The following is a 26,867-nucleotide window of genomic DNA, read 5'->3' on the forward strand; positions in this document are numbered from 1 at the left end:
TACTGAGTGATTCCATTTATGAGAACTGTCCAGAAAAAAAAAAATCTTTAGAGACAGATGTTAGCGGTTGCCTGGGGCTGGGAGCAAGGGATTGGGGAGTCATGCCAATGTGTGTGTGGTTTCTTTATGAGGTGGTAAAAACGTTCAGGAATTAGAAATGGTGGTGGATGTGCAACACTGTGAACATACTAAACCCACTGAATTGTATACTTTAAATGGGTATGTAAATTATGGGTATGTAAATTATATCTCAATAAAGCTGCTATTTAAAAAGAGGAACAGGTCACTTAGTGCTGATGTTTATTCTTAAGGCTCCAATCTTTTGGGTTCTACAAAATATACTCCTGAAACACTCCAACTTGCTGCTTGATGATTACTCATGACTGGAAGGAGGAAAGTGGCCCAGACCAAAATAAGCACCATAAGCTTGACCAGGAAGTTCCTAAAGGCTCTATTCACTTCCTCCCATAGAACACCTAAGACAATGACTGTGTTTCTCAGTGTCCTTGATGTAAGGAAACTCACAAAAAAAAATGGCCGATTCTGCAGGTGAATCACAATTTTGTTTTCAGAAAACAGAATTTTGTATACGACTATCTTTTCAGCCTTTGCTACTAGAAAATCTAAGTGGCAAATTTATTGTTTAAATTTTATCTTTTCCTCACATCAAGGTCCTAAAAATTATCTACCTTCCCTGCTTCTGTCTGATGGTCTCTATCATCCTTTGAATACTTCCTTTTATAATAAAGGATGTCTTTATGAGCAAACTGCTCTAAGTCCTTTTGGTTGCAAGTATGGTCCAATTCCAAAACAAAGACTAGCACTCCTCCCATTTGCCAGCTCTCAAAGAAGGTTATGAGTAATGATTGAATCTGCACCTCCGCCTGATCTCTGGGTCTTTCTCCAAAGCAGAGATGTTCTAAAGGTTTCAAGGTGGTTGGCTTCCCTGACTCTGGGGTCTTTTACTAAATCACTGCTTGCCATGGGGACTGACAGAAATACCTAGGGAGTCACGCATGCTAGCCTCCCCCACCCAGGCCCAGCTTCCATCTGAGACTGACCCTGGGCCTAGGCATCAGTTTAGTTTTCATCTACCTGTTCTCAGGCTAAGCAGATAGGCAATCTGAGGCTATAGAAAACAGCCTGGCAGATACCTCAGAAGAGCTACGGTAGCTTGCTTACCTACAGGTAAACAATAGGTCCTAATTTAGGGGAAGGAATCCAGAGAGCTGAGAAATGAAAGGACCCACATATGGTTGAAATGCTAGCTGAAGAGCGGAAGTGACTACCGCCTTGATCTCGTGCCTCTTAGCCTGGTGCTCTATCGTGCTCTTTCCACTCCAGAACAGGGCTCATCACTGCCCGCGTCTGTCAGGTCTCGGGCTGAAAAGGATCCGGAGAACACCAAAGGTCAGCTGGGCCGGGACACAAGGTACAGGGCTCCCTGCTCCTCCCGAAGTTCAACACCACACTCAAATGTAGCCCATGCTCCTGTGCTCTGTCTGGGCCCCATGGGGTCCAAAAACCACAGAGTTAGGCAAGAACCACACAAGGTTCAAGGGAAGTATGGCCTTGAACCGTCATTCTTTTCCTCTGCCCGTTTATAGGGGTTACCAAACACAGAATGAGACATCAAAATGCTTTAGAGCAGGAAAGCCACCTCCAATTTCATAGGCTTGGCACAAGGCCCTAAGAGGAGAAGGGACTTGCTTAGGGTCATTCACTAAGTTAGTGGCAAAAATAAGATTAGCCTTCAGGTCTGCTCTGTTTTTTCCTTGGCTTTTTGACTACTGCTGCCCATGCATAGATGGACCTACAAAACTGGCCCAGACAGGAATAGCTGGAGGATTTTGCCTCATCAGAATGATGTAGTCTTTCCACAATGTTCCTGCCCTTGTGAAAGTCATTCTTGTGGCCTATGGGATTTCCAGTCACTCATTTCCATTCATGCAGCCAGATGGGGACCCATTTTAGTGATGTCAGGAGCAATGGCAATTAATGAACAGAAGGTGCCTGAGAAGCAAGAATAGGTCCTGGGCAGGAAAAAGAGTCATTCAGCCCTACAGAAACTCAAACTCTAAAGTCTCATAAATGGAAGCAGCTATGCATTAATGTAAAAAGAAAAGTGGGAAACCGGCAACATGAGTTCTGTATTGACATTTGGTTCTTAATAATAACATCCAAAATGCGTTCTGTTCTTATAGCACTGCATCTGGTCGAGGATATATGTTGCTGGAGGTTGCCGGAGTCTCCCTTGGGAAGTGGAGAGGAGCTGGTGGTGAAAGGGGAGGAGCTGGTGGTGAAAGAGACACACTGATTTCTCTTTGGGAGCTATCTGCAGCTAGGTGGAGAGCTGCAGCAGGTGTCTTGGCTCTGATAAGGGGTGGGGAGGCTATCCCAGCCGGTCTGCAAACACATGAGCAGAATCCCTTGCCCCCAGCCTGCAAGAACATGGTTGCTGATGGGGACAGCAGTGGCAGCTCCAGGAGAGTGGAGGGAAGCCTGGGATGTTACATTCTTGAGGCCTTCACAGGTACATGTCATCGTAGCCCGGCGGGGGGAGATGGTCTGGGTTAGGTCTGGAATGGAAAGAGGGGCTGATGAGTTGGAGTGATGGAGAGACCAGGGGCACATGGGCAGACACGACCCTGCACTGAGGGAGCCTGCCCTTCAAAACGATGTGGTGGTGTGAGGAATTTAAAAACATGCACTCAAGAGCCAGACAACCTGGGTTTGAATCCTGACTCCCCCACTTGGTATAAGTTACCTAATCTTTCAGGGCCTCATTTTCTGCATCTATAAAATGTAGATACCACTATCTACCCAAGACTGCTGAAGAAAGGATCCACTGAGTTTCTGACACATACTTAACTTTCAAGAATTGTTAGTTCCTCCTACTTTGAGTCCTCCCCAGAGTGGAGCTGGGGAAAGAGAGGCACTGAGGGATAGGGAGCTCCGAGAAGGCTCCAGGGAGAAATCAGGCAGGGCCCTGGAGGAGGCTCCACTCTCCTGGCAGCAACAGGTGAAGGCAGCGGCAGCTCTGTGCCTGGGGCTAGAAACCTTCATTGCTGCCACACTGAGCCAAGCTGCCATCAGGTCCTACTTCTCAGCATACCTGAGTGACTACGTACCCGGGTGGGCTGGTCCCAATGGGTCCAAAGGGGTCAAAGCGAGCTCCTGGGGGCACAGCGCCTGGAGGAAGTCGGTTCGGGAGGCCAGAGGAAGGGTCAATAAGTGCTCTTGGGAAGCCAGATCTCAGGGGATCCACAATCATGCCACCTCTCCGATGCCTGAGGCAAGAAGAAAAGTTAGGTAAGCAGGTGTGGCAAGGACTGCCCTTGGAGAAAAGGCGAGGGAGGTGACAATGGACCAAGAATGGCTGGGATGTCTACTCTAGATGGCCCAAGCAGACATGTGGATGGCTGCCTGAGAGCCAGCAGAAAGTGGGCAAGGACAAGAACACAAAGCCTATACGAAGAGCATACCTCACAGCTGAGTACTTCTGGCTCTGCAGGGGTTGGTTCTTCTGCACAGTGCTTTTGGTTCTGTAGGGCTCCTCAAAATTGAGATCCCTGCCATATCATATACTCAAGAGGGCCAACTTGATCAAGACCAAGAGCCAGAACTTGCCAAGGTCAACTACAATGCACTCACAAGGTTCTGCAGGGTGCTACTTTAGGTTTAAGGACTAATAATAGCATTGAGGTAATTCGTGATGTTGGTTTTTCTTCTCTTTCCCTTAAGGGCCTCAGGGCAATTTCTGACTGCCTGTAGATTGCCTAAGTCTGGCTCCTGACAGCATCTGTCCCTCATGGAGTTCCACTGACCTGACCTCATGTGCTCAAACTAGGATGAATGAGCTGATGGTTCCCCAAATTTTGAGGTCACTGCTTAAGCTGCCCTGCAGACTTATGTGATATCTCCACTGTCTACAAATGAGATGCTGAAGTTGGGGTCACTTTGCAGCAGAGGTTAAAATCTAGTTGGAATCATTCAGGGAAGACAGTGGATAGCAGAGGCTGTAGTAACTTTGTTGGATGCATAAGAACCATCCAGAGTCTAATGGGGCTCAGAGACTCCCTTTATTAAGTGGGGCAACCTCTGAATAGCCCTGAGCTGCCCTAAGGCCCACCATGTGCTCTTCACTATACATCTGATAAACTAGTGTGGGCAGGGGGACCGGGAAATGGCAGAAGGGCTGCCTGCTAGGCTTGTTCACCTCCCTGCCAACACTCAGCATTCTCCTGCACTGCTCTAGGTGTGGAGGGGCAGTGTATGTGGCAGTGCTTTCTCAGCCGCTCAGCAACAACTGCCTCCTCCACCCCAAAGGAAGAGACTGACCAAAAACTCTAAAATTAGAAGATGAGCTGGGGCTGAAAAGCCACAAGAGCAAGTTGTGTTGCTGCCACCTCCCCAGCAGTACTCACCCAAAAGGGTCTAAGTCTTCTCCCCCGACAGCAAACGGGCCCAGGGGATCACACCTGAAACAAACAAGAGACAATTACTCCAAGTCCCAGAGCAGCCAGGCACCTGATACATGTGGGATCACAAAGACACTCACAGGCATGGGAAACCCCTGCATGAGACCATAGCACAAGGGATATTTCAGGGTGGTCCTTGGCTCAGATGAACAATGATAAACCTACAATGACAATTATGTAAGAAGGGCGGAACACAAACCTAAAAACATAGATTAAAATATTAAGTATTAATATTTTAAAATATTAATATTGGTAACCTCCAGATAAATTTTATTCACAACTTTCTCAGTTTCTTCAACTTTGCATAATGAACCAAGAAGTTTTACGTCAGAAAAATATTATTCTTAAACCCAAAACCAAAATCCCAAAGCTAAGATTTAAAAGCTTCCAAGGTGGAAACAGATGTATGGAGTCACATATAGCTAGAACAGTGCTTCTCAACCTTTTTGTCAATACAGCCCCTATATAAAATTTTAGTACTATAGATGTACTGTGTATCTGTTTATGCACCGTGCCTGCAGGAGGGCCACAAACCACTGTAATCTCTAGGACTGCCCCCAACCCTAATAGCTGATTTCTGCCTTCATGGAGAATGCATGAGCTAGAAGGCACATAAATGAATGCATGCTTTCTGGAGAGTAATTCTATATTATCTCTGTAATATATATAGATATAGGCAGACACAAAAATACATAGTCCTTCAAAAGTCTTATATGTCTTTTTTTTTTTTTTTAATGGCAGCACTTTTATTTTTTCTTACACAATGATGTGCTGCTAGGCCTAATGTTCTCACATAATGGTAAAAAAAAAAAAACAAAAACTTGCTGTCATCTCTTAAAGACTCAAGAATTGCATACCAAAAAAACCTTACATAAATGAAAAGGATGAATAAATTTACAGGTGTAAATGCAAACCGCTTCCAACTCAAGGCAAGTAACAGCCCATGGTGTTCTGGCAGGAAAACATCAGCTAAGAAAGGAAACTGGGTCCTACAGGCAAGACAGAAATGACAACTGGTTCAGGAGCCCTTGCCAGCCTCTAGAGAAATCCCAGAATACTCAGCCCTGACACATTAATACCCTACACCAGTGGGAGACTGCCGGCCACACAGACCCACCAAGCCATAGACTTGTCTTCCGCAAGCATGTTCTTCACCTCAGCCACGAAGTGACCAAACCACATGTACTTAAGGGTTGAAATCAAAGATATGTACAGAGTATTAAACAAATACCAAGAGAACAGTTAACTTGAATACAAGGTCAAAATCAGCAACAAGTTCTACAATCCACTGCTGATATCAGACACAAGCTTCAAGGACAAATTTCTTTCCAAAAGCTTATTCCAGTTTTGTGAGGCTGGCATGAGGTGCATACATTTGTCAGGGGCAAATTTATACATCTGAATTATCCTATGCAGCAAATGTTACACATCTGCTTGTAGTCCATTTAGAAGCATTTGCGGTGGACATGGAGGGGCCCGACTTGTCATATTCCTGCTTGCTAATCCACATCTGCTGGAAAGTGGACAACGAGGCCAGGATGGAGCTGCTGATCCACACGGAGTACTTGTGCTCTGGGAGCACGATGATCTTGATCTTACTTGTGCTGGTACCAGGGCAGTGATCTCTTTCTGCATCCTGCTGGAGATGCTTGGGTACATGGTGGTGCCACTGGCCAGCATCGTGTTGGCATACAGGTCCTTGTGGATGTCCACATCACACCTTATGATGGAGCTGCAAAATTCCACATGGATGCTGCAAAATTCCACACCCAGAAAGAAGGGCTGGAACAACGCCTCCAAACACTGGAACTGCATGTTGCCAATGGTGATCACCTGGCTGTCAGGTAGTTTGTAGCTTTTCTCCAGGGAGAAGGATGACGTAGTGGTGGCCATCTCCTGCTCAAAGTCCAGGGCAACGTAGCACTGCCTCTCCTTGATGTCACGCACGATCTCCCACTTGGCCGTGGTAGGGAAGCTGTAGTCATATTCTGTGAGAATCTTCATGAGGTGGTCAGGTCCTGGCCGGCCAGGTCCAGACGCAGGATGGCGTGGGGAGGGCATAGCCCTTGTAGATGGGCACCGTGTATGTGACTCCATCTCCAGAATCCATGACAATGCCAGTGGTGCACTCAGCGGCATAGAAGTATGGCCCGGACTGCCACGTACATGTCCAGGGTATTGAAGGTCTCAAACATGATCTGAGCCATCTTCTCTCTGTTGGCCTTGGGGTTCAGGGGGCCCTCGGTCAGCAGCACCAGGTGCTTCTCCAGGAACACATGCAGCTTGTTGTAGGGTGTGGTGCCATATCTTCTCCATGTCTTCCCGGTTGGTGACAATCCTGTGCTCGATGGGGTACTTCAGCGTCAGGATGCCGTGCTTGCTCTGGGCCTTGTCACCCAGGTAGAAGTCCTTCTGGCCCATCCCCACCATCATGCCCTGGTGTTGGGGGCACCTGACAGTGGAGGGAAACATGGTTCCAGGGGCATCGTCCCCAGCAAAACCAGCTTTGCACATGCTGGAGCCATTGTCAATGACGAGTATGGCAATCTCTTCTTCCATTGTGATCGGTGGAGGAGCTGGGCGGCAGAGCGGCGGGAAGACATGGAGCACAGGCCAGCAGTATGGAGTGAGACCCTCTTACATATCTCTATATTCTTTGATGTGATAATTTTATGTCTAGGTATTCATTTTAAATAAAGAATAAAGAATTTAAATTAAAATATACTCACAAAGACATTAATCGAGGAAGCTGCAATCAGCCTAAATGGAGACCAGTTAGGAACATCATGGCAGGTCCCTAAATGCAGCCATGGAAACAATAAAAACCATGTTCTGAGAATGTTTTAAAAATGATGTGGAAAAATACTCATGCTCTAGTGTTAAGTATTGAGGGAAAGGGGGTTATCAATAGCCTAGGGAAATCAACTGTGAAAAATGTGTGTATGCAGGGTAGTGGTGGTGGTGGTATGTATAATTACAACCAGAAAGAAACGTACTGAGTGTAAACAGTGACAGTTACTCCCGGGTGGTGAGGGCTTTCTTTATACTTTCCTGTTTTTTCAGTAATGGATAGGGATATGGATATAATACAACACAAATATTTAGTATCCAAATCCAAAGATGTGCTTTGGAATCTTCGCAGAGCCCTGGCAAGCAATACAAACCTGACAGTTCTGGGGCACTGGCAGGTTCCTGCCAGACCTTGGGAAAGCCTTATAAACAGGAGCGAATCTAAGCTTACAGGTAAGAAGCCATTAACTAGAGAACTGGGAAAAAATCCAAAAGTAGGTGCTCTTCCAGTCAGTTCCACCTGATGGGCTGGAATCGCAGAATACTGTGATTTAAATGGACAAGGCCAGGTTTCCTAGGGAAGGAATTTTTCCTGACCTAGGTTACTGCTCCCAAGCCACAGTTCACGGAGCTAGCAGTCAAAGTTTCTAGCAGCCTCCAACATCCTGCTTAACTAGAGGCAGACCAGGTGGTGCCAGAGGGCAGTAAGCATCTTACCTGACTCTATGAAGTGACCCCTGCCCAGAATGGCAAATATAGGGGGCTTCTAGTGGCTGATAAAATGCTTGGGAATAAAGATTGCTCCGAAATATGCAACCATCTCTATTTTTCTCTCTGGACCACGAAATGTGGGGAGGAGAGAAGAAACAAGAGAACAAGAAAGGCTAGAAAGGCAGTTGCAGGCCGGGCACGGTGGCTTATGCCTGTAATCCCAGCACTTTGGGAGGCTGAGGTGGGCAAATCACTTGAGGCCAGGAGTTCGAGACCAGCCTGGCCAGCATGGCAAAACCACGTCTCTAAAGGCCAAGTGCAGTGGTTCATGCCTGTAATCCAAGCACTTTGGGAGGTCAAGGTGGGAGGACTGCTTGAGTCCAGGAGTTCGAGACTACCTTGGGCAACATAGTGAGACCCCATCTCTATTATTAAGGAAAAATATAAAAATTTTTTAAAAAGGTACTAGAAATTATAACAACATATTCAGCCAGCTCATATTCAACAAAGACTCACTGCAACACATGAAGACTTCTGTGACCTCATTATTTACACACTTAGAACCCATTTACTTCTTTTTTCTTTTTTTTTTGAGACTGAGTCTCACTCTGTTGCCCAGGCTGGAGTACAGTGGCGCGATCTCAGCTCACTGCAACCTCTGCCTCCCAGGTTCAAGCAATTCTCCTGCCTCAGCCTCCTAAGTAGCTAGGATTACAGGCATGCGCCACCACGCCTGGCTAATTTTTGTATGAACTCAGTTAGAATAAATAGCACAGAGGGAGGGGGGTCCGTCCTTCTCTAGATAGCCCCCTTGGCTGAGTCTCAGTCTTGCATGTGCTAAATGAGGCTCCAGGTATTTTTAAAATCATTTTTGTACATGGCCTCTGAACTCAAACCCCTACTACTTCAAATGGTGATCAACTGCAGGAAGTGACCCACTCTAACCCTGCAGGAAAAACCGCATGGCTAAGCCCACTGGGTAGTATGTCGCTACCGCAAAAGCAGCCTCTTTAAGGGATTGGAAAGGGATCCTGAACACTCATGATTTCCTCCTTATGTGCTTCTTTTTTACATAAAAACACACCTCATTGGGCACACAAATCCAGCTGACACCCTTCTAATGGCTGAGGTTGTCTGGTGAACTGGAAAGGCCTCAGGACTGGGAGTCAGAGATGTGCTCTGGACGTTGGGTTGGGCATTTTCCAGCTGGTTGGCAGGGGTCTGCCATGAAACTTCTGTACTTCAGTCTTTAAGATGTAAAATCTAAGTAGTAACACCCACAGGGCCTGCCATAATGGTAAAATGTAGCATTGTAGGTGAACAGATTTGCTAAAGACCTGGAAGAATGGAATAACAGCAGCCGCTGCTATTTACTGAGAGTTTGCTTTGTGTCAGATGCTGTGCTAAATTTAGTTTAGTTATTTTTTTTAATTTAGTTTTTAAAAGATTGAGATCCACTAGAAAAATTTTTGCTTCCTATTCCCATGACATTGCGTTCTGCTGGCCTAGAGGTCTTAGTTCCAGAGGGAGGAACGCTGCCACCAGGAGACACAATAATTCCATTAAACTGGAAGTTAAGATTGCCACTTGACACTTTGGGCTCCTCTACCTTTAAGTCAACAGGCTAAGAAGGGAGTTACAATGTTGGCCAGGGTGACTGACCCAGACTATCAAGATGAAATCAGTCTACTACTCCATAACGGAGGTAAGGAAGAGTACGCATGGAATACAGGAGATCCATTAAGGCATCTCTTAGTATTACCATGCCCTGTGATTAAGATCAATGAGAAACTACAACAGACCAACCCAGGCAGGACTACGAATGACCCAGACCCTTCAGGAATGAAGGTTTGGGTCACTCCACCAGGAAAAAAAAAATGCGACCTGCTGAGGTGCTTACTAAAGGCAAAGGAAATACAGAATGGGTAGTAGTAGAAGGCAATCATCAATATCAGCTACGACCACGTGACCAGCTGCAGAAACGAGGACTGTAATTGTGAGGAGTATTTCCTCCTTTTGTTAAAAACATGTTTGTGCATGCATACACTTGTATTAAGAAAGCATCTTCATTTTATTTCCTTTCTCCTTTATCATGTGACATAAGGTTTATTGACTTTGTATCAGCATTTAAGTATTGTTAACTTTATGTAATAGCATTTGGGTCGGGGATTGGTGAGTTTCTAGCTGTACGAAGGATAGTTGTATTATGTTAGGCATAATTATGACCTTATTTTGGCTTTATTTGAAGATTATGTATGATCTCAGGAGATGTTTATCAGTTCAAGTTGACAAGGGGTAGACTTGTGATGGTTAATACTGAGTGGCAACTTGATTGGATTGAAGGATACAAAGTATTGATCCTGGGTGTGTCTGTGAAGGTGTTGCCAAGAGATGAACATTCGAGTCAGTGGGCTGGGGAAGGCACATCCACCCTTAATCTCGTAGGCACAATCTAATCAGCTGCCAGAGAATATAAAGCAGGCAGAAAAACATGAAAAGGAGATGACTGGCCTAGCTTCCCAGCCTACATCTTTCTCCTGTATTGCATGCTTCCTCTCCTTGAACATCGGACTCCAAGTTCTTCAGTTTTGGGACTCAGACTGGCTCTCCTTGCTCCTCAGCTTGCCTACAGCCTATTGTGGGACCTTGTGATCGTATAAGTTAATACTTAATAAACTCCCCTATATATATATGTAGATATATCCTATTAGTTCTGTCCCTCTAAGAGAACACTAATAAAACTATGAAACCTATTTTAGAGAACTGTGCATTATATTTACCCACATATTTACCATTTCTACCACTCTTCTTTTATACCTGATGTTTGAAGTTTCCATCTGGTATCATCTCCATTCTGTCTAAGGAACTTCCTTTTAAAATTCCTTTTGAGAAGATCTATTGACTATGAATTCTCTTAGTTTCTTTGTTAAGATATCCTTAATAATATCTTAATATCCTTTAGAAATGAAGGTGAAATATTCACTGGATATAGAATTCTGGGTTGACAATTCTTTTTCTCTCCATACTTTAAGAATGCTGTTCTTCTTTCTGGCCTCCAAGATTTCTGATGAGAAATTCATAACCATTCAAATTCTTGTTTCTTTATAAGCAATGAGTTGTTTTTTTCCAACTGCTTTCGAGACTTCTTTTTTAATCTTTTCAGCAGTTTGATTATATGTTTGGGCATGGAATTTTTTAGGTTTATCCTATTTAGGGTCTGCTGAGCTTTTTGAATCTGTAGGTTTATGCCTGTTGCCAAATCTGAGAAGATTTCAGCCATTACTTTCTTTAAAGACTTCTGTACTGCACTTTTCTCCTCCTCTTCTCCTTCTCTTCCAGTGGCCCCAATGTTAGACCTTTTATAATTGCCCCACAGGTCCCTCAGACATTATTTTTAAATCTTTTTTTCTCTCTGTTGTTCAGATAGGATAATTTGTATTACCTGTCTTCAAGTTCACTGACTCCTCAGTCAAATCCATTCTATTACTGATTTATGCAGTGAGATTTAAATTTTCTTATGGTATTTTTCAGTGCTAAAATTTCCATTTAGTTCTTCTTAAGGTCTTCTGTTTATTTGCTGACATGTCTATCATTCCATTCATTTCATGACTGTTTGCCCTCACTTGTTGGAGCATTTTCATAATAGCCACTTTAAAGCCTGTCAAATAATTCCAACATCTGTGTCATCTTAATACTGACATCTGTTGTCTTTTTCAGAGTTGAAATTTTCTTGGTTCTTTTATGCCCAGTAATTTTGGACTTTATTCCAGATACTTTGAACATTTTGGAAGAATCTTGATATTTTTGTTTTAGCAGGCAATCAATCTAGTTAAGTTTGGGCTCCAAGTTTTGCTTTCAATGTCAGTTCTGTTTGTATAGGCTTTACAATGCTACTAAGGTCTCCATCATGCATGTGCTATTCAGTTGTCAGTCTGGGACCTGAACAGCCAGCTCTCCTGTACTTATATTCTAAAGTCTTTGATATGCTATTTAGAATCAGGTTCACTTATGTACAGCTGCAGGTAAGGCCATAACAACTTTATGGGGTGCTTTCTGAGCTCCTCCCTCTCTGTGGTCCACGCAGTACTTTCCATTTCCTTGGGAGGCTCCTTTTTGGGTCCTCTGATCAGAAAGCTGGGGCTTTATTTACCTGCTCTGCCATGTAGTTCCTATGACAGTGCCTGTGTCCAAAATCAAGTGGAAGGAGGACAAAGGGAAGAAAAAAGCAACAGTGGTTTGTCTCATACTCTTGAGACCACAGGTCCTCTTGTTGGAAAGGAAGGTTCTTCCTCAGTTTTACGTGTCTGCAGACTGCTGCAGGCTGGGATGTAAATGAATAGAGAAAAGGAAAAAGAAGCATGGGAGATTTTCCCCACTCTCTCTGAGCATTTGTAGCGCCTTTCCCTGCTCCTTTAGCCAGAAGTGCAGGCCTTTCCTGGAACACTCTCCGTCCATGCCAATGTTCATTTCCTCACTTTGGGGTTCCTTGAATTTGGACTGCAGGATATCAGAGGGGAACGACGGTGAATTCACTGCCCATTTAGCGGTACTTCAAACTCTGCTATTCTCCAATCTGCTTTATCAATGAGGAGTTTTCATATTCTCAAATAGCTTTACTCTATGCATTCTGTAAGGCTGCACTGAATAGGAAACTCAGGATGGCATGTGCTTACTCTAGAACCAGAACCTTCTTAATCAGTACAGAATGCCAACATGGCTGCCTTCCCAGCTGCAAATCTGTACCTGTGGCTGATCACTGGGTGTGAACACTGTTTGCACACCAGGCTTCTGGAGTGCCAGCTGTGGTTTCATGGCACAACTAGTATCAACAACCTAAATATTTTCAGACCCTAATCCCTAATTCCACAGCATTGTCTGAACCACCTAGGCCAGTGCTGCTCAAGCTGTCAGGTGCACATGAGTCAGTGGGGGATCTTGCTAAAATGCAGGTTCTCTTTCAGAAGACTAGGAGTGGGACCTCAGAATCTGCATTTTTCACAAGCTCCCAGGTAAGCTGACATTGCTGATTTGGGGGTAGACTGTTTCCCAGTTAGAGTACAAATTCAGCCATGAAATTTTGGTGTCTGAGTTTATTAACTTTGTCCAGCCAAGTGTGGAAACTTAGAATTGGGGAAATGAAGATGCTGATAACTGCAAAGAAGTGTATGTGTACATATGCAAGAGAAGCACTGGTCACAGGGCCCTGAGCAAACACAGCAATAAACCTTTCCATTTCCTTACCCTGAAGGATATCCTGTGAGATCAAAGCTGAACCGGGGACTGAGAAGGGTTGGGAAATACTACATTTAAGCTAAGTGATCAAAGATTTTTAGAAGAAAGAAAAAGAGAAGGAAAAAATATACATAAATTATGCTAAAAATTATAAAGCATTCAGAACAGAAAAATGTCACCCATAATCTGACTCTAACACAATGATTACTTTTGCCATTATTTTCATGTCTTCTTTCATAAGCATGTTTTAATATGACTATAACAATATCATTTTGGATCTCATTGCTTTCCTCCACATAGGTGCTGTATTTCCTAAGTTGTCTTTACTATTAATATTTTTAATGGCCAAGCAATACATACTCAAGTGAAGCAAATTTTAAAAATTTACTTAATTTTCTATTGCAAGCACTGATGTTTCTGGGGTATGCATGTGTAACTACAAATAATATTGTACTTAATAACTTTCATGCACACTTTTTTTTCTATGTTAGAAAACACAGATATCTTATCCTCTGTCACTCCACTACTATATGATGGGAACAAATAACTTGTTTCTTTGGTCAACTGATTGAAAGGAGTTGTGCTCAGGAGCCTCAACCGCACCTGACTGAGATGATTAGATCTTGGTCCTTCAAGCTAATGAGACTTAAGTAAGATTTTAGACTGAGTTGATGTAGTAACGGGTTAAGACTCTTGGAAACCTCAGGGGAAGAAAGATATATTTCACATTTGAGAGGCCAGAGAACAGATTGTGGTAGATGGAATTCGATCCCCTCTCAAGACTCCACAACTCCTAATCCGCAGTACCTATGAATGTGATGAGAAAACAATCCTGTGATTGTTTCGTTGTATGGCACAGTTGACCTCAAAAGGGGACATTATATCAGTGGGCTAATCTAATAAACAGGAACCCTTAAAAGCACAGAACATGGATTGTGGAGGAAGAAGAATGCCCAAGAAGAGAGTCAACACAGCACTGCTGGCTTTGAAGAGGCGGCAGCCACATGAGAAGAAATGCAGAAGGTCTTATGGAGCTGAGGGAAAGGGATAGGGACCTTAGTCTTATAACCACAAGGAACTGAATTCTGCCAGTGACCTGAATGAGCCAAGCAAATCCATACTCTTGACCTAGAGAATTATGAGATAATAAGTGGGTGCAGTTTTAAGCCACTCATTTGTGGCAATTTATGATGCACACATATGCTGCAAACACTTTCCTCACTTTACTGGCCTTACACTTTGAGTTCAGTTAGCTTACAGATGTTATGAAGACAATGTTTTTCTAAGTAATTTAGAAGAATAATGAGACTGACTCCAGCATTGGTAAGGATAGGGAAATGACATTGAAACATAGTGAGAATGTCAATTAACACAACTGTTTAGAAGGGCAACTGAGCAATCTGTATCAAAATATCTATAAACAGGCTTGGTCCTTAATGTAGTAATTCTATAGGAATCTATTCTAAGGAAACATTCAGAGACATGCTCCAAGTTGCATAAAATATGTCTACTGAAGCATTAGTTATGGTAGCCCCAAATCAGAAATGACAAGCTAAAAAAAGAACTTGCATCGTCCTTGAGTTTTCTTCCCTTCATTAAGCCAACCCATCAGCAAGTTCTGTCAGGTATACTTCCAAATATACCCCAGAGCCACCTGCCTTATATACCACCATCTACCACCTACCACCATTATTTCTTGCCTGGCTGCCTGTGTCAGCTTCTTCTCTGGGTCTGTTTTTACTCTTGTCCCTCTATAATCCATCTCTACAAAGGAGCCAGAGGGTTATTTTGTTTTTTAATGTAAACAATATGAAGTCCTTCCCTTGTAAAACCTGCCCAGTGGCTTCCCATTCTCCTGATCTTGGCCCCATGGGTTATATGCACTGGACTGTGCTTACCCCATGATGTCATCTCCTATGTTTCTGCTCCACTGCTGTACTGTGTTCAAACCAGTATTTAGAGCAATCCAAGCCAAGCTCATTTCTTTGTTCTTGGAGCAATCCAAGCCAAGCTCATTTCTTCTGAAACAACTGCCAATACAGGTGTCAAAAGCTGGAAATACTAAGGGCTGAATCCTGCTCCAATGCTCATAAGACGTGTTGCTTTGGGCAAGTCAAGCTCTTGGTGCCTCAGTTTTCTTTTGCATAAAACAGATACCAAGAGCATCTACCTCATCCTCTTATGAGGCTTAAAAGAGATTGTTTTACATATACTTTACACTTAATGTAACTGCTCAGCCCACAGTAAAAGCTCAATAAATATTAACCATGTTAACACGTCCACTGGCAGAATATGACTGGGATTCTTCAAGAGGAAAAAAAAAAATCCGTGGTTAACCGAGTCCCAACCACGTAACTTTTCAAAACACTGATGGCTCCCATCGCCCCATGGATCAAATCCAGCTTCTTAGCACACACTGGCCTTGTGATTTGGCCCTCACATTCATCTTTTCTCCCTTCACATGCTGACATGACTGAAACAAAAACTCCCCCACTTCTACAAGATGATTTCATAGCCCCATTGGTACCCATCGTTCCCTCTGCCATAAAATTCAATTACCCTCAATACCACAGAACTTTTATTGGTCCTTTAAAATTTAGCTCATCAGGCATCATCTCTCTGAAACCCTTCCTTCTACCCTTCAGATTAATCACTCTTCAATGTGCTTCAGCAGATCTCAGACATACTTCTACCATTGTTTTAAAAAGATTTATGATCTGGAATGAAAAGGGCAATTAGCCCCAATCAACTGTGAACTCCTTGAAGGCTGGGTCCACACCTCATGACATATTCCCAGTAAGTGGCACATGATGGACACTTAGATTGATTTGGGAATAAGACTCAAGTCCAAATTCTGGCCTCACCATTTCACAGATGTGTGACCCAGGGCAAGTTAGAAATTCTCCAAGCTCTAGCTTTCTCTTGTGTAAAATACAGACAATAGTATCTATTTCACAGGGTTGTTATATATATTAAATGAGAATGCTTACAAAAGTGTAGTGCCTGAGTCCCATAAGTAGAATTCAATAATTTACTATTATAACACAACTTTTGCTTCTTACTGTTGTGATGAAGTTACTTACTGTACATGAACTTCAGCTTCCTTACCTGCAAAATGGGGATAGCCCTTACCAATCTCATGGAATTGTTGAGGGGATTAAATAAGAGCACATGGATTAAATGCCCAGCATTTGTCTGGAATCAATGGCACTGAATAAACAGTAGCTATATAAATGTTATTGAACTTTGCTATCCACAGGAAAAAACCAAAGGGATATTATGTGACTCCAGGGTGAAAGGAATGAAAACAAATTTTAAGAATAGAGAATAGTTTCACAAGTAATGAAAAATGAAAATTAAATTATTAAAGTAACATAGGTAGAGGACAATCTTTTCAAAATATGGTGCTGGACCAACTGGATATCAACATGGAAAAATATAAATCTCACACCACACATAAAAAATATTTTAAATGGATTATAGATCTAAACATAAAAGGTAAATCATGAAAGCTTCCAGGAGAAAATATATGAGGATTTCTCCATGACCTTGGCATAAGGCAAAGACTTCTTAAACAAAAAGCAAAAGAGCACCAAACATAAAGGGAAAGCACTGATAAGCTAGATTATATAAAAATTAAGAATGCTTTAACAATAATAAAAAAAAAACCATTAACAGGGTAAAAGGGCAAGCTACAGAAGGGAGGAAGACATTTGTAATACATATATTTAATGAAGGACTTAAATTCAGAATATATTACATAAACAATGCCAACAAGTCATAAAAAGACAAGCCAATAGAAAAATGAACAAGAGATTTGATTACCTCTTCACAAAAGATGAAATCCAAATGGCTAGTAAACTTCGAGAAAAAAAAAATTTTAAATGTGGCTCATGGACTCCTGTACCATGAGGTCAAAACTATTTTATCTCAGAAGCTATTTGCTTTTTCTTTTTTTTTGCTGTGTTGACATTTGCACTGATGGTGCAAAAGCAATAGTGGGTGGAACTGCTGATGCCATAGTATGACTCAAAGCAGCAGCACTAACCTGGCAGTTATTGCATCCTCCCTTACCACTCACTCACCCACATCCAGCTTCACTTTAGAATGTACTTGATGAAGAGGTATAGATTGTCAAGTTTTGTAAAATTTCAATCTTTGAATATGTCTTTTTAATATTCTGCATGAAGTGGGAAACGGGCATAAAGCACTTCTTTTTTTGTTTTTTTTTTTTTTGAGACAGGGTCTTGCTCTGTTGCCCAGGCTGGAGTACAGTGGTGTGATCATGGCTCACCACAACCTCCATCTCCTGGGCTCAAGCAATCCTCCCACCTCAGCCTCTCAAGTAGTTGGGACTCCATGGTCACACCACCACGTTCAGCTAATTTCTAGAGACAGAGTTTCACCATGTTGCCCAGGCTGGTCTCAAACTTCTAGGCTCAAGCAATTCACTTGCCTCGGTCTCCTGAAGTGCTGGGATTACAGGTGTGGGCCACCACACCTGGCCTTGCATAAAGTACTTCTACCACACAGAGGCACAATGGTTGTCATGATGAAAAGTACTTGTGCAGCTGTTCATGTTGCTGGCTGAAGCAGTCATTTTTTTCAAAGAAAACAGTTTTTTTTTTTTTTTACTTGAAAGAATGACAAACCATGCTTATTCAACTTGGCTACATAGCGGACATTTTCTCCAAAAGGATGTGAGTCCATTACTTCAAGGAAAATAATGAATGCTATTTACTGCCAATGAGAAAATTCAAGTTTTCAAGCAAAAATTAGCAATGATATTGTATAATAAGATGTGTCAACTTTGAGCAGATCTGCATATCTCAGGGAATCAGTATTTTCCAAATGACCAAAATACACGATCTTCTATAATAGTATTATACACGGGTAAAAGGTCCATTCAAACGGCATGATAGACCAGCGGATTTTAATGTAACGGATATATATAAAAAGTTCACTGGTATGGATTCAGATTCCACATTACAACTAATCCTTACAAAAACTACTTGTCAAGTTGGTTTAACAGTAAAGAAGAATATCTAGAATTATTTGAAAAGGTTATTAAACTAGTCCTTTTTTTTCCAACAACTGATATGTGAAAGGCTTCAATGAAAACAACATATCCCCTACAGACTGAATGCAGAAGCAGAAATGAGAATCTAGTTGTCTTCCATTAAGCCAGACATTAAAGAGATTTGCAAAAATGTAAAAGAATGTTACTCTTCTCACTAAATTTTTTGTTTTGAAGAGATATTTTCATAGGAATTTGTTATTTATATTAACACATAATGGGCTTATTTTTAAATGAATGAATAAATGTGTATTTTGAAAATATCATTTGTAACTGCTAATGCAGTAAATATTGCTACATATAACCCATATAAGAGCTCTCTGGGGTCCTCGATAATTTTTGAGAGTGCTAGAGGGTTCCTGAGAACATAAAGTTTGAGGTCCTCCAGTGTAAGTAATATAACTCAAGGAAGTAAAAGAAAAAAAAACCTAACACACAGGGATACTCACAGCTGTACTAATTACAAATTAGAAATGCTTGAAATACCCCATAGAAGTTATATAAACCATAGCATACTAGCAAAATGAAATATCAGATACTAAAAGAGTTATGTTTAGCACTTTAGTAAATGGATTATGAAATTTAAAAAGAAAATGCAAAATGCAAACGATTTGGAACATTTAAAAATATGTAAAGATACAGATTGGTTGGGATTAAAAATGAATTCAGAATGAAATAAATAAGAGCTTTATATCTAAGGATTTATTTTTAAAGAAGCTGGTTAAGCACAGAAAAAATTGTTTTTTTCAAAACATGGAGCAGGATTTGGGGCATACAGTCTCCTGACTATCAGAGGACAGATGAAGCAAAAGGAAATAGGTTAGACTTATAATGACAATAAAAAGTTAGGCTGGATAAAAAAATCTTTTCCTTACAGATGGTTGTTTTCAATAATTGTTTCCTAGACATCTCAGGAGTAGGAAAGACCTGCCCACCTCCAATCTTCCACTACAATGGAATGTCCTCTCTAGCTATACTCCTAGCCTAGACACACCCAGTATCACAGCAGACCCAGAATCTTTTGACAAGCTGCAGCCATACATCACTACACACTTAGGGAAACAAGTCTCTACGCTCTAGGGCAGACAATCCGAACTTTAGTTTGTATTTGGAAATTTCGAGGTGTGAGATAGGCAAAACAAGAGTGTTTAAGGTGAGGGGTGAGACACCGGACTGTGTCCTATGGGAAGGACCAGAGGCTGCTATTTCTGCTCAGAGTGCCAGCCAAGGGTGTTCAGTGATGGGATAATTAATACCCTGCAGCAGCCAGAGAGGCCAGCTGCTGTGCTGCTTTTTGCCTCCTTCCTGCCCTGTGGCTTTACCCCGAAACTGGGCATTTCAGGGAGAAAGGAAAAGGTGGAAGTGTGAGTGCTTGGTTGCTGAGGAACGTGGTGGTGATGGGAGCTGTAGTAAAGGAATCAGGGTCAACACAGCTATCTGAGTTCATGAACGAATGGGGCTGGCCAAGGAATAAGCAGGGAGTGGGGGCAGAGGCAGGTGAGGTGATTACAGAGGGGAGATCTGATAGGCTGTCAATTTGCTAGAGGCTAAGAAAAAGCCTCCTAAACATTCTGCCTCCTCTTCCAACCATCTCTCCAGTTCAGTGAAATAGGTCTGCCTCAGAAAGACTTAATTGAGGAGGAGAAAGGGGATGGGCTTCTCCATAATCAGTCTACACTACATTGAATTTGTACACACATTGCTTATTACATGAACTAACACTGATGGGTGCAGTGGGAAAAGCATAAGCTGCTGAGTTAGACCCACTTCGGGGTAAATCTCAGTGCTCACCCTCCCAGCGAGATAACACTGAGAAGCTACGCTACCTCCCTCAGCCACTGTCTCTTCCCCTGTAAAGTGGGGATGCCACTGATCTTCTTGTAGGGCTGTCCAGAAGATAAGCAACCAAAAATTAACACACTTGGTTCACGGGCTAATGCATGGTTAACAGCCAAGAAAGGGAAATTACTTCTGTCCTCAACACAGGGGGATGATGATGATGATGATAACGGAAACAATGTCCATAATGGACCTGGGCCTGGGCCTAAATACAGTTGCCCAACACCCCCTCTAGGCTGACACTCTCACACCTAATCCTACATCAAATCTGTTTTGGGCGGAAGATGGTAGGTATTTAAAAAAAATAAAACAAGGTTCTCTTTTGAGAGACCCTCTACTCATTACACCTTCAAACTTGTTCTCATCTTTGCCAGCTACCTGAATGGGCATCCATTGAGTATTTTTTTTCCAGTGGCCAGTTATTAGACCACTGAATATTTATTGAACGTCAACATGTGATGTCCATCATCACATTCAATCCTACAAAACCTCTGAGACAGCTGTAATTATTCCCAAGGTGCAGATCAGAAAACTGAGGCTTCAAGAGGCTAAATGTGCTGAGACAGGGAAAGGTGCAAGCTCAGGGTTTGAAACCAGCTGATCATTCTCCAAAGCCTGTGCTCCTAACTGCCGCAAAACACTCTCCTTGACGTGGGGGAGAGGTGGAGCAGGGAAGGAAGGGAACCAAGTTCTTCCTTCAGAGTGGTATGGAGGAGGGACAAGCTCGATCTTCTGCCTGATCCTCTCCAACCCACCAGGCTCTTTAGCCAAAGGCACTGTTGCCCTCCGAATCCTTCAGTGGTTTCCAACTGTCCACAGGGAGATTCATGTACTTCACATCAGGGGCTTCCCCAAATCTGGCCCCATCCTCCATAGCTGGTATATGCTAGGATTCCAGACAAATTATTTTTGTCCAGCTAAAGTTCAGGGATAGCCCCATGTTTTTAGACCTTGATGCCTCTAACCTACTGTTTCCTCAGCCTGGAACAACCTTCTCCCTAAAAAAAAAAAAAAATCTGTTACGTAGTAATTCACACACATGAAAAGGCAGAAAGAGAGTTTAAGAAATAATTCCCTTTCTGGTGAAGACACAGATCAGGCAGCACTTCCAAGCAGCCTTTCCCAGGATACTCATGAAGTATCTCTGTGCTAACCTCTGTAACAGCAATTATTTCTCTAACTCACCTATTTCCCACGCCACGGGGGAGTACATGCCTCTGAAGTAGGGGCCCAGCCCTAGGAATCCCTGAACCCACAGAGAAAAATATTTGCTGAATAGAGGACTCGCCAAAAATGTACAATGCACAGGTCCAAGCAATGGGTGAAAACACAGAGCAAAGAAAATATGCGCTTGAAAAAAGCCAGTAATCTTGGGATCAGACAAAAATAACTGAGTGGTGGTACTGTCAAAAGTGGAGTAAACTCCAGAGATAGAGGACCAGAGGTTTCTGCCAACCAAAACCAGGTTGGGGCAGGACTTGCTGGACCTGCAGCAGTCCAGTGCTTGGCTGGTATCCTTCTCATTTTCTGGGCCTGGTAGAATAGCCACATGTTCCCCAAAGCCTCCTCAGACCAAAGACTCAGAGCCTTCACTTAGTAAAGATTCACTGAACTGAGGCCCACATCACTTCTTGGTAATTTTCTACCCTGATAAGGAGTATTGTATCCTTTCCCTTGCCCTAAGTGGGGAAGCTTGACCTGGTCTCAGCAACCCACTTAACGACCTCTGCCCGGCTCTGGCTCCACTGCCTGTCCTTCCAGGGCTCTGCACAGGACAGACTTTCAGGCTAAGATGCCCTTTCTACCCTACTCTCTGTCTAGCTAACATCTCCTCCTTATTCTTTAGGAGCCTGCTTAGTGGTCAGTCCCTTCCTTGGGGAAGCCTTCAGGTAAGGCTCAGATTCCTTTCCCTATGTGTTCCCAGTCCATTGCTCATCCCTGACTAGATGATATGAGCGAGCAGGACAAAAGGCCTCACTGGCCTTTATGAAACACTCAGGGCTAGATCCACTGTCCCCCTACACAGAGCTGAATAAATACCATGGACTTAAGAATCTAAGTGGCTCTTCAGCATCTAAATTTTAAAAATCCTTTTATTGTTAAATAATTAAAGATTCACAGGGGCTGAGGTGGGTAGATCACTTGAGGGCAGGATTTTGAGACCAGCCTGGCCGACATGGTGAAATCTCATCTCTACTAAAAATACAAAGATGAGCTGGGTGTGGTGGCAGGCATCTGTAATCCCAGCTACTCGGAAGGCTGAGGCAGAAGAGTCGCTTGAACCCGGGAGGCGGAGGCTGCAGTGAGCCGAGATCGCACCACTGCACTCCACACTGGGTGACAGAGGGAGACTCTGTCTAAAAAAAAAAGAAGATTCACAGGGGTCGGAAAAACAGTACAAGAGGTTCCAATATACTTTACTCAGTTTCCTCTAATAGTTAAACCACCACAAAGATCTCTCTCATGCTACTCCCCTTAATAACCACACCTACAGCCCTGCCCTCATAACTCCTGGCAACCATTAATCTGTTTAGCACCTCTATAACTGTGTCATTTTAAAAATGTTACATAAGTGGAATCACACAATATGTGACCTTTTGGGAATGGCTTCTTTCACTCAGCATAATGACTCTGATTAACCAAATTGCTGTGTTTCAACAGTTCATTCCCTTATACTGTCGAGTAGTATTCCACAGTATGGATATACCATGGTTCCTTTAACTATTCATCACTGGAGGAGGGACATCCAGATTATTTCCAGCTTTGGGCTATTACAAATAAAACTCTTCTGAACATCTGTGTACAGGTTTTTCTGTGGGCATAATTTTCATTTTTCTGACATAAATGTTCAGGAGTGCGATTCCTGGATCTAACTATTAAGTACATGTTTAGTTTTTTAAGAAACTGCCAAATGATTTTCCAGAGTAGCTGTAACATTTGACATGCCCGCCAGTAGTGTACATGATCCAGTTTTTCTGCACTCTCTCTAGAATTTAGTATCATCACTATTTTTAATTTTGGCTATTCTAATAGGTGTGAAACTCCCATTGTGGTTTCATTTGCATTTCACCTAGCTTAATGGCTAGCAATGCTGAGCATCTTTTCATTGCTTCTTTGCCATCTGTACATGCTTCTCAGTGTATTACCTCTTCATATTATTTTTCCATTTTTTCTTTTTTTGGGGGGACAGAGTCTTGCTCTGTCACCCAGGCTGGAGAGCAGTGGTGCCATCTCGGCTCACTGCAACCTCCACCTCCCGGGTTCAAGTGATCCTCCTACCTCAGCCTCCCGAGTAGCTGGGACTACAGGCATGCACAACCACACCCACTAATTTTTGTATTTTTGAAGAGACAAGGTTTCGCCATGTTGGCCAGGCTGATCTCGAATTCCTGGCCTCAGGTGATCCACCCACCTCAGCTTCCCAAAGTACTGGGATTACAGGCATGAGCCACCATGCCTGGCCTTCATTTTTCCATTTTCTAATTGGATAGTTTCTTAAGCTGTTGATTTTGAGAGTTCTTTATCTAGATATGAATCCTTTGTTGAATATATGGTTTCCAAGCATTGCCTCCCAAACTGTAGGTTATGCCTCTATCCTCTTAACAGGGTCTTTCACAGAGCAAAAGTTTTAAATTTCAATGAAGCCCAATTTAGCATCTTTTTTAATACTGCGCATTTAGTGCTGTATCTAAGAACTCTTCACCAAGCCCTAGATACTGAAGATTTCCTCTTGTGTTTTCTTCTAGGAGTGTTGTGGTATTGTATGTTACATTTAAATCAATGATCCAATTTGAGGTCATTTTTATATAAGGTTAAGGTCAAGGCTCATATTTTTGCTTGTGATTATCCAATTGCTCTAGCATCATCTACTGAAAGACATTCCTTCCTCCATTGACTTGTTTTTGCACCCTTGTCAAAAGTTGGCTGGTCTTATTTCTGTGTTCACTATTCTGTTCTACTCATCTATATGTCTGTCCCTCTGCCAATTCCACCATCTTGATTACTTTAGCTATATAATTAGCCTTAATATTGGGTAGAATGATTTCTTCTACTTTATTCTTTTAAAAAATTGTTATAGCTATCTTAGATTCTTTGCCTTTCCATATAAATATTATTTGCTGTATCTTGCTATATCTGCAGAAATTCTTGTTGGGATTTTGAAAGGAATTGCATTAAAATAGTATATCAATTTGTGGAGTATCTGACATTTTTACTATGCTGAGTCTTTAATCCATGAATATGTTATGTCTCTCCATTTATTTAGATCTTCTTTGATTTCTTTCACTAGCATTTTGTGGTTTTCAGTATAAAAATCTTATACAAGTTTTGTTAGAATTATACCTGCTGGAGAGGATGTGGAGAAATAGGAACACTTTTACACTGTTGGTGGGACTGTAAACTAGTTCAACCATTGTGGAAGTCAGTGTGGCGATTCCTCAGGGATCTAGAACTAGAAATACCATTTGACCCAGCCATCCCATTACTGGGTATATACCCAAAGGATTATAAAACATGCTGCTATAAAGACACATGCACACGTATGTTTATTGAGGCACTATTCACAATAGCAAAGACTTGGAACCAACCCAAATGTCCATCAATGATAGACTGGATTAAGAAAATGTAGCACATATACACCATGGAATACTACGCAGCCATAAAAAATGATGAGTTCATCTCCTTTGTAGGGACATGGATGAAGCTGGAAACCATCATTCTCAGCAAACTATCACAGGGACAAAAAACTAAACACCACATGTTCTCACTCATAGGTGGGAATTGAACAATGAGAACACATGGACAAAGGAAGGGGAACATCACACACTGGGGCCTGTTGTGGGGTGGGGGGAGGAGGGAGGGATAGCATTAGGAGATATACCTAATGTTAAATGACGAATTAATGGGTCAGCACACCAACATGGCACATGTATACATATGTAACTACCCTGCACATTGTGCACATGTACGCTAAAACTTAAAGTATAATAATAAAAAAAAAGAATTATAGCTGAATATTTTAGTTTAGTTTTGTTTTGTTTTGTTTTGGGAAGGAGTCTCGCTCTGTCATTCAGGTTGGAGTGCAGTGGCGTGGTGCGATCTCAGCTCACTACAACCTCTGCCTCCTGGGTTCAAGCGACTCTCCCACCTCAGCCTCCCGAGTAGCTGGGATTACAGGCGTGCGCCATCACACCTGGCTAATTTTTCCATTTTTAGTAGGGACAGGGTTTCACCATGTTGGTTGGCCAGGCTGGTCTCGAACTCCTGACTTCAGGTAATCCACCCTCTTCGGCCTCCAAAGTGCTGGGATTACAAGCGTGAGCCATTGTGCCCAGCCTACCTGAGTAGTTTTTGAACAACTATAAACAGTACTGTATTTTAAATTTGGTTCCACGTGTTTTTTGCTAGTATATAAAAATACAATTAACTTTTGTATGTTAATCTGGTATCTGGCAACCTTGTTAAACTCATTTTTATTATTATTTTTGGTAGATTCCTTGGGATTTTCGATGTAGATCATTATGTCATCTGCATATATAAACTGGTTTATTTCTTCCTTCCTTATCTGTATGATAATTATTTTTCTTGTTTTAATGTGTGGGCTAAAACTTCTAGTATTATGCTGAATAAGAGTGGTCAGAGTGGTTATCCTTGCCTTGTTCCTTAGGGGGAAGGCATTCAGTAGTTAATTTTAAATAAATCACTTTTGCTGGTATGATGATGAGTCCTTAAAATATTGTTTAGGTACTAACAAACCACTCTCTAGCTGAAGAAAAAATATTAAAAAAAAAAAAAAACCCAGTCATGGGCAGTTATTATCGATTCTCTTGGACTATGGTTTAATCCGAAGGAAATCATTTCTATCATTATATATTCATGTTTCCAATTAAGCCAAGTCTAGGACTTTTGTAAAATACCCACTTTTTCTAGCTTTATTGAGATACATTTCACTTATAAAATTCAACCAGCTAACATGTATAATGCATGGTTTTTAGATGTTCACAGAATGTGCAAATGTTCTAATTTTAGAACATTTTCTTAACCCCAAAAAGAAACCTTGTACCCATTAGCAGTCTCTCCTCATTCCTGCTTTCCCATCCTCCACCTCCACCCTGGCAACCATTAATCTGCTTTCTATCTCTATAAAGTTGCCTATTCTGGACATTTCACGTAAATAAATCACATATATCTTTTACGACTGGCTTCTTTCACTTAACATGATGTTTTCAAGGTTCATCCACATTATAACATGTATAAGTCCTTCATTTTTATTGCTGTAATATACATATTCAGTTGTAAGCATATATCATATTTGTTGTTCATCAAATGATAGACATTTAGGTTGTTCTTACTTTTTGGCTATTGCAAATAATACTATTTCTTGGTTCGGATTTCCATTTCCCTAATGACCAATGTTGTTGAACATCTTTTCTTGTGCTCATGGACTATCCGTACATCCTCCTCGGAGAAATATCTACTCAAATCCTTTGAACATTTTAAAATTGAGTTTTCTTTTGTATTGTTCAGTTATAAGAGCTCTTTATATATTCTGGATACAAGCTTCTTGTCAGATATCTGATTTGCAAATATTCTCTCCCATTCTGTGGGTTATCTTTTTACTTTCTTGACACTATCCTTTTATGCACAAAATATTTTAATTTTGACAAAGTTCAATTTTGACAAAGTTCAATTTGTCTATTTTTTCTTGCTGCTTGTGCTTCTGACCTCCCAGGTATTGT

General features: G+C 42.0%; 1 protein-coding gene across 2 annotated transcripts in view; it reads right to left on the bottom strand.

The window, feature by feature from the left end:
* The window catches only part of PSMF1 (proteasome inhibitor subunit 1), a 49,086-nt gene continuing 22,219 nt past the window's right edge, over nucleotides 1-26,867 (bottom strand). The window contains exons 5-7 of one of the 2 annotated variants that reach the window (XM_054467705.1): nucleotides 4,428-4,481; nucleotides 3,132-3,290; nucleotides 1-1,383 (exon numbers count right to left, since the gene is read on the bottom strand). In XM_054467705.1, the coding sequence (XP_054323680.1) occupies nucleotides 1,356-1,383; nucleotides 3,132-3,290; nucleotides 4,428-4,481 (241 nt within the window). In that variant the 3' untranslated portion in view covers nucleotides 1-1,355. Of the gene's footprint in view, nucleotides 2,580-3,131; nucleotides 3,291-4,427; nucleotides 4,482-26,867 lie in introns of both variants that reach the window. The other variant, XM_054467704.2, reaches the window with a different exon arrangement.

This window comes from Pongo pygmaeus, chromosome 21 (assembly GCF_028885625.2).
Source record: "Pongo pygmaeus isolate AG05252 chromosome 21, NHGRI_mPonPyg2-v2.0_pri, whole genome shotgun sequence".
NCBI classification, from domain to species: Eukaryota; Metazoa; Chordata; class Mammalia; order Primates; family Hominidae; genus Pongo; species Pongo pygmaeus.